We start from the raw sequence: 8,308 nt of genomic DNA, 5'->3' as shown, positions 1-8,308 counted from the left end.
GGAGCGCGCCGCTCGGCGCCTTCTCTCTTTCTCTCTCGCCGCGGCCGCCCCTAACCCGGGCGAGATGAAAGCCCCGTCCATCAAATGCTCCGGCTGCATGGGCTTTATTTGCAGGGGGTGGAAGGGAGGGCGTCGCAAGAACAAATCTGAAATGAAAGCTGAGACAGGCACGGCTCAAGAGTCCCGTAATTTCCCCTTTAATTTCCGCGATCCGTTTGATCCCCAGCTGTTTCCACCTTCTTTTCTTTCCTTCTCTCCTTCCCCCCCCCTTTTTTTTTTTGTTTATTACCTCGAAGACCAGATTTCTCTCCCCCCACCCTTCTAATCAAAAGCAACGCGTCGCCGTCGGCCTCCGAAAGGCCAACTGTTTGCAACGCGAAAAAAAGAGAGGGGGGGGACAACTCCCTGGTGGAGTCTTTACCCCCCCTCCAGCCCCACACAGCATTATCTCACTGCTCATCCACCCCACCCCATTTAAATCTAGATCTGGGAGAGACAAGGGCTGGGGGATCCTTTTCTTTAGCAAAGTTCTTAATTCCTCCCCCTTCTGTGCTTCCCTGGCCAAGCGGCGGCGGTTTTCTGTATCATGTAAATGAAAAGCATAATTGAGACCAAGGTTCAGAAGGGAGAGCCCTCGCTCCCCTCCCCTTTTTTTAAGTGGGGGGGATGCAATCATTTCTATCAATGACTGGGGGGGGGATTTGGGTTCACGCAAACCCACACCCGGCCCCACCTGCTCCGATTCTGTTTGGCACGGCTGGTATTTTGCACCTTTGGGAAAGGGTAAGAGTGCAGAGAGCACCGGTTATGACCCCCCCCCCTTCTCCCGTTTCGGATTCCCGGGGAATTGCTCTTCAGTGGCTTGATTTGGAGCAACCGAAACCCGGTTTGAGCGAAACGCGCCGTTTCATCTGCAGCTCTTGAGTGTGAACCCGCCAGCCCCCCAATCATCTCTAATGAACCAATTGTTTCGCCGTCCCCCGCCTGAAGATTGCAACTTTGGGAGTTGTGGGAGATCAAAAGAGCCATGGAAAAGGGTGTGGGGGTGTGGGGGGGAGGGAATCGGGGAAACCAAATTTTCTGAAAGGAAGGAGGGCTGTTGCCTTTAATTAGACCATTTTTCTTTATTAGTATTCATATTGAGATTTGGGGGGGGGGGGGTGGAAAGAGACGCATGTTGATTTAGCCACGGCGTTATTTACGATGTAAATATATTCCGAGACAAAAAAACACGTCACGGATCAATTGTAAAGGACCCGGATACATAATTTTAAAAAATCAGTTTCAGTTTATAGGAGGTTCTCACCCCACTTTCGCTTCTTAGTCAGATTTGTTTATGCAGAATCGACATTTAATAGTGCTAATTGCACTCCAGTTAAATTGCCCTGATTGCAGAAAGGGAAGCAATTTTCGTGCTCTCTGTCTGGGTTTGGGAGAAATTGTTTTATATTCACCTCTTTATAAAGAAGTAGAGATAAGGCACGGAGCCTTCGCACAAATTGCACTTATGGTCTGACTGGCACCATTCAGGCGCTATAATAGAGCATTATTTGGCCGTTTTGAATAATGTAAAGCGTTTGCTGAAAGCCATTCTCCTGAAAATTGCTTTAACTTTTAAAAGGGTGATGATTCACTCCAAACCAGGGCCTTTGTTGCGTCGTCATTATCACCCCCAAATGTTTTAACAGTCAGCTCAACACTTCAGCATAACACGCTGATCTTTGTTTAAAAACTCTTATTTTTTTTCTCTCTCCCAAGTATGAAGAAATCTGACAGAAAACGCTTGACCCCCCTCAAGATTTGGGAGTAGAGATTTCGCGCTCGCTCGCTCGCTCCCCATCGCCTTCCCCCTAGCTCGCTCCCTTTTCCAGACGCACCGCGCCGAACGCACTTCCTTTTTTAAACATTTCTGATTTGCTACAAATAAAAGAAAATATAATATGGCTGGAGAGGGACGCGCCAGGCGCAGCGCCCGTGTGTTTGAAAAACAAGGCGGAAAGGAGACGTAATTAGGTCTGGGGGGGGGGGGACTGCGTGGGTTTGTGCGAGGAGAAGTGGATTGGGTGGGCAAATCCGCGGTGGGCGCCCTCAGATGCTAGATTTAAGACGAATGATTTAAAAGCCTAGGCGCGGGGTGGGCTGGGGGGTGGGGGTGAGGGGCGGCGGCCCACCCATTTACCACCTACCCCCTCGCTGGCGATGGGTGTCGGGGGATGATTTTACCGCCAGCCTTCCTTAAAGAGAGGGTGGGGAGGGACTCTCCCTCTCTCCTCCTCGAGCTGCCCCCTGGTTGGCCAGAAACGCCCCGGCGCCACTTAACCATCACCTCGATTAGCAGCGGCCTCGGCGGGCTTTCCGTATAAATAAACAGGCGAGCGCGTCTTCCCTCCCGGGCGAGGAGGGGTGGGAATGGCGTTCACCTGTTGGCTGGGCGAAAGCCGCCTGGCCGGAGGTCCCTGTGGGGCTCCCTGCCTCCGCCGGGCTGCTGCAGCCCCTCAGGGAGTGCTTCTCCATGGTGTCAGCACCCTTGGGTGAATGCAGCGCTCCTTTCTGCCTCCCTGGGTGCATTTTGCCTTTTTCTTCCCCAGCCTAGTGTCAGTTAAGGTGCAAAGCTTGGGCCCGGGTGGGGTGAGGAAGCAGGCAGAGAATCAGGACAGCCCCCCACACACACACTTCTGCCAATCTAGCACTGGGATCCCTGCAACCCACAGACCCTCTGAGCAAAACGGGGGCAGGCTAAACCCTTCGAGTTTCGAGTTCTTCTCGTGTCTGGTTTGGATTCGAATGACTGGGGTGCCACACAGATCTTATTTTATTAGACACTAAGGTTGGATGAGGTTTTTTTTAATGATGTCACAAGAAAAGCAGGCGGGCTGGTTGGGTTGGGGGAATCATGATTCCCCCCTCCCTTGCTTTTCAACCAGGTGTATTTTGCATCTGCGGAGTAGTGAGGCTGGGAGGTAGCAGATGTGGCAGAAGGAAGAGGCCAAGCCTAGGAGGAAGAGCCTAAGTTTGCTCTCCACGTTTCCATCTTCCCATTCCTCACAGCCGCGGTGAGGAACAGACCGGCAGAAGAGAGTAACCCCGGCAGTCGCAAGGTTTTGGGGACTTTGTTTGAAAGTTGCTCTTTCGCCCGGACACAGATCGGGTGAGTTTGATACAATTCCTTAAGCGAATACGGCTTCTTTGGCATCATGGACATGAACTGCATAAAGTTACCATTCTGGACTCATGCAGTTCGAATAAAGTAGCTGGAACTCCTCGGACGTTAGTATGCTAGTGTGTAGGGGGTGGGGTTTGAGGTGATGCGTTTTTCTCCTGGGGGATCCACGGGGACTAATAAAACGTTTCGGGGAGATGTACACATTTGGGGAGGTCTGAGTCTTTATCCTACACACCCTTGTGATCAAGCTCCTACCCTTTATTACACAGGGAAACAACAATTATATCATCTCATTGCAATGTCTCTTTAGTTTAAATCTTCCTCTCAAAAGAAACAAAAAAATGGTACGCCGAAAGCCCACATGTTGCGGCAAGTCAGGATAACTTAAGGTAGGATATTGACTGGCGGTTCTCCAAATGTCTCCTTGCAGTTTGCATAGTGCAATATAGTACTGCCCCCCCCCCCCGAGATCCGGGAGACAGTGAAGGCCAATGGGGGTAAAAGATTCCCTCTGCAGCAACTGCATATTTAGTGGAACAGATAGATATTTCTGCTGAATGAACTGGCGGATTAATGAGGTCGTGTGAAGTTCGGGGTATAGAGGGAGAATCGAACGCGGGGGGGGGGGGAAGAATTTACAACAAATAAAAAAAATTCCAGGTAGCGTTCTTCCATGCCTTTTGTGCCCCCTCTCCCCTTCTTGCCGAAACGGTTTAAAGGAGGAACTCTTCTTATATTTATTCGCTGCCTAACCTCAAGAATATTTAAGCCTAGGCTTTAATTTGTAAAAAGTTAATTGCAATATAATGCTTTTAGGAGACCAAAGCGCGGTGACGAGATATATACATCTCCCCCCCCCCCCCTTTATGCCTTTGAGTGGCACGCGCCCAGAGTCCTGGGTTCTTGCACCTCCAAGTTTCTGATTGGCTGCGGGGCAACTCCTGCTTGTTCTGTCTGCGCCCTCATTGGGCGAGAGTCTCAGCCAGCGGTACTTCAAAGCAGGCGCTCCCCACGCTTAGGTTGAGTTTAGCTGTCCAGAGCCGGAGTGTACTTAGTGGAAGCGGAGGGCAGCGGGGAGCTGCGAGGACGTCGCGCAATCTCGCCCGTCTGCGCGCAAGGCAGAGCCCCCCTTCCGATCCCATCGCCCTGCAGAGGGACTTGGCTATGGCTACGTCTATTCTCGGGGTAAGTCCAGACATGCGTCTCTATCCGCCGAGCACGGGTTTCGATTTAAGTTTATGCTTGTGAATTTTTTCGCCTTCTGGAACACCGCGACTAAAACTGGTGCTGTAGCAGCAAGCCAGGGCTATATCCATCTGGCAAAGGAGAATGGCGCTGAAGGGATAGGATAAGGCGGCTTTTCAAATCCGGTTTCCTCGGAAGACGCGAGCGGGATCTCTTTGCTGGCCACTCTGATTTGTCCTGAGGCAAATGGTGTGCCTTCCCTCCCCCCCCCACCCGGCGCGGCTTCCTAAATCTGCGTTTGAATGGCTTCCTACCTTAGGTTTACTGACAACGTCTGCCAGGAAACACAGTTCCCTATATTTACCTTTCCCTGCAGTTTCTTCTTTTTTCTTGCTAGATAATGGTTTTTGAGAAAACGCCTGGTTTTGCTTTGGCCCCCTCGCTCTTTGCTTCTAAAGACCGGCGCGATTCAAGGACCAGATCACAGCAAAAAAGAGCATCGCAGTCCTGCCATACAAATCTTACATCTTAAAAAAGAGCGTGCTTTTTTTTTTTAAGTAAACAAACCGGGTGTCTGTATTGTAACCGGCACAGGGTGCTTGTGGTGGGCATAGCAGGGGGCTTTCTGCCGAAGGGCATGAAAAGTGTAAGGGAGCTAATAGTAAGGAGAGGGTGCTAGACGGGATGAACCCGACTGGGAGTTTCTGGTTTCCTAAGAAAATAAAAGCGAAGGCCTTCCTTTGCGCCCAACTTTGCGCACGGGAAAGCTTCTGGCCGGGGTGCTCTTGTGGCCTCTTGGTGCGAGAAAAGAACGCGGATGGCACGTCTGTTGTGTGTGTCTATGTGTGTGCCTGATTGGGGGTGAAGCTGACAGCTCCGTCTTGTGTCTCCCTTCCCCTCCCCCCTCCCCAGGAAGAGCCACGATTCGGAACCACACCCTTGGCCATGCTGGCCGCCACCTGCAATAAGATCGGCAACACCAGCCCGCTGACCACCTTGCCGGAGTCCAGCGCCTTCGCCAAGGGCAGCTTCCACCCCTGGAAGCGCTCCACCTCCAGTTGCAACCTGGGCTCCAGCCTGTCCGGCTTCACGGTGGCCACCAGCCGCGGCTCGAGCGCCTTGGGCGGCGGCAGCGGCACGGCCAACAGCGCCTTCTGCCTGGCCTCCACCTCGCCCACGTCGTCGGCCTTCAGCAGCGACTACAGCGGCCTCTTCTCCAACTCGGCGGCGGCGGCGGGGGTGTCCCCGCAGGAGGCGGGCGGGCAATCGGCCTTCATCTCCAAAGTGCACAGCTCGGCGGCCGAGAGCCTGTACCCGCGGGTGGGCATGGCGCATCCTTACGAGTCGTGGTACAAGTCCGGCTTCCACTCGACGCTGGCGGCGGGCGAGGTGGCCAACGGCGCGGCCTCGTCGTGGTGGGACGTGCACACCAACCCGGGCTCGTGGCTGGAGGTGCAGAACCCGGCGGGCGGCTTGCAGAGCTCGCTGCACTCGGGCGCCCCCCAGGCCTCGCTCCACTCGCAGCTGGGCACCTACAACCCGGCCGACTTCAGCTCGCTCACGCACTCGGCCTTCAGCTCCACGGGCCTGGGCTCCACGGCCGCCTCGCATCTGCTCTCCACCAGCCAGCACCTGCTGACCCAGGAGGGCTTCAAGCCCGTGCTCCCCTCCTACACGGACTCCAGCGCCGCCGTGGCCGCCGCCAGCGCCATGATCTCGGGCGCCGCCGCCGCCGCAGCCGCCGGGGGCAGCTCGGCGCGCTCGGCGCGGCGCTACTCGGGCCGGGCCACGTGCGACTGCCCCAACTGCCAGGAGGCCGAGCGGCTGGGCCCGGCGGGGGCGAGCCTGCGGCGCAAGGGCCTGCACAGCTGCCACATCCCCGGCTGCGGCAAGGTGTACGGCAAGACGTCGCACCTGAAGGCGCACCTGCGCTGGCACACGGGCGAGCGGCCCTTCGTGTGCAACTGGCTCTTCTGCGGCAAGCGCTTCACGCGCTCCGACGAGCTCCAGCGGCACCTGCGGACTCACACCGGCGAGAAGCGCTTCGCCTGCCCGGTCTGCAACAAGCGCTTCATGCGCAGCGACCACCTGAGCAAACACATCAAGACGCACAACGGGGGAGGCGGCGGCAAAAAGGGCAGCGACAGCGACACGGACGCCAGCAACTTGGAGACGCCCCGCTCTGAGTCGCCGGACCTCATCCTGCACGAGGCGCGAGGCAAGGACTCCGCAGCCGGCCCCAATGACTCGTAGGGCCTGGCCCTGGCGGCGGCGGTGGCGGCGGCGGCGGGAGAAGTTTTGGCGGGACGGGGGCGCGCACCCAGGAAAGCGCGCGAGAGCAGCCCGGGGAAGATGAGGCGCCTCAGCCGCAGAGGGCGGACGTGCGCGGGGGGCGGGGAGGGGGCTGAGGGGCAAAGGGCGACCCCACCCTCACCCCGGCACCACCACCACCACTTTTGGGCTCCCATTTTCCAGGCGCTCTGAGGGAAAGGGGGAGTGGGGGAGGGACGCGTCACTCCAAAGGCGCGCTTTACAGACTTCCCCCCCCCCCCCCCCCAGCCTGTTGTTTGGAGAGACTTGAACCCGGCTTGGAAGGGCACCGGCGCAGACAAAACAAGCCAACCTCCCCAAAACAATCCCAGGCGACCTTTTACCTTCCTGGCGAAGAGCAACAGAGGCGGCTGGAGATGGCTGTGTGGCCCCCTCCCCTCCCCCGGTGGCCCCCTCCTCAATCCCCTGGCCCCAAAGCGGACTCGGCAGAGCAGACCCCCACCCCACCCCACCCCATCAACCCCTTCTCGCGGGACTACGACGCAGCCCCCTTGGGGGAGTGGATTATTATCCTATAGAGCTGATGCTCTACGTCTCTAAAACAAAAGCCTCCTGCAGACTACGCCAAGGCCTGGCTGGGCGAAAATCGACGGCGGCGATTTTATATTTCATGCCGAAAAACACACACAGACACACACTCACACTCCCCTACAAAAAAAAAAAAAAAGACTGAAGGTGAGAACTGGGAGCAGGAAAAGGTCAGAGACAGTTTCTTTTCTTTCATAAGACACACCTATAAATAGGGTTCCTTAAAAACACACACACACGCACCCCAAGGATTGTGTTCGCTTTTTTCCTTCCCCCCTTTGTAAATGTCCATTCGGATCTGGTTTTTTTTTGGGGGGTGAATTCCTGAAATTCAGGGGGATTTTTTAAAGACAAATATTAATTATTATTATTATTATTATTTCTGATGCACTTTGTGGAGGTCGGTATATATGTAAAAGATATTTAAAATGTTGAGTTCACATTTCGCTCACACCAGTAAGTTAAGGTTGTTTAAAGAAATTTAAATGCGTTTTATCTGTATTGGAAAGAAAATCTTGACATAATATTTTCAATTTCGGGCGGCGGGGGGGGTATTATTAAAGGACTCTGAACGACTGCACTGATTGTTTTTTTCCTCAGTCGGATCCTCCTTGATGCGTTTTTTAAACATTGTAATCCGCAAGCTGCTCTTTGTACCTAGCCCTGCGCTGCCTCCCACGAAAAGGTTAGGTGAATGGAGGTCGAATTAAAAATACATAGAGACACCCGCTCTATGAACTGCGCTCCTTAAGCACCCGGGAATCCAAATAAACCAGGATGTGTGTGTGTGTGTGGGGGGGGGGTTAAGGTATTCCTAAAGGGGACTCTCTAAGAACACCCTTTTAGGATGGCAGACTCTGCCCCCCCCCCCGTTGAATTCCGCGACAAAATAAATCCCCATTGGGTTTAATGAACTGGCTTCTGGAACCGGTTTTGGACTGAAAGCCGATTGATTAAAACGGGTGTCTTAAAATCGAATTCCCTCCCGGCAAGAGTGACTAAAGGTCCACTCGAAGCAGATTTTTTTAAAAATATAGACCGCCATTAGGGTAAAACTGCCTCCCAGCAAATATTTATTTAAAAAACCAAGTCTTGTTGAGG

The 8,308-nt window shown here is 54.4% G+C and overlaps 1 protein-coding gene across 2 annotated transcripts; it reads left to right on the top strand.

Moving 5' to 3' along the window:
- The first annotated feature begins 2,379 nt into the window (after nt 1-2,379).
- Nucleotides 2,380-7,968, top strand: SP9 (Sp9 transcription factor). 2 transcript variants are annotated; one of them, XM_077319681.1, is made up of 3 exons: nt 2,382-3,148; nt 4,183-4,348; nt 5,261-7,967. In XM_077319681.1, the coding sequence occupies exons 2-3, from the start codon at nt 4,328-4,330 to the stop codon at nt 6,599-6,601; spliced, it is 1,362 nt and encodes a 453-aa protein (XP_077175796.1). In that variant the 5' UTR covers nt 2,382-3,148; nt 4,183-4,327; the 3' UTR covers nt 6,602-7,967. The 2 variants fall into 2 exon arrangements, with proteins under 2 accessions (XP_077175797.1, XP_077175796.1); XM_077319682.1 differs by lacking the exon at nt 4,183-4,348 and having other exon boundaries at nt 2,380-3,148; nt 5,261-7,968.
- The last annotated feature ends 340 nt before the right edge of the window (nt 7,969-8,308 follow it).

The sequence above is a fragment of the Paroedura picta genome, chromosome 2 (genome assembly GCF_049243985.1).
Source record: "Paroedura picta isolate Pp20150507F chromosome 2, Ppicta_v3.0, whole genome shotgun sequence".
In the NCBI taxonomy this organism is placed as follows: domain Eukaryota; kingdom Metazoa; phylum Chordata; class Lepidosauria; order Squamata; family Gekkonidae; genus Paroedura; species Paroedura picta.
This window is presented reverse-complemented; position numbering and strand designations above follow the sequence as displayed.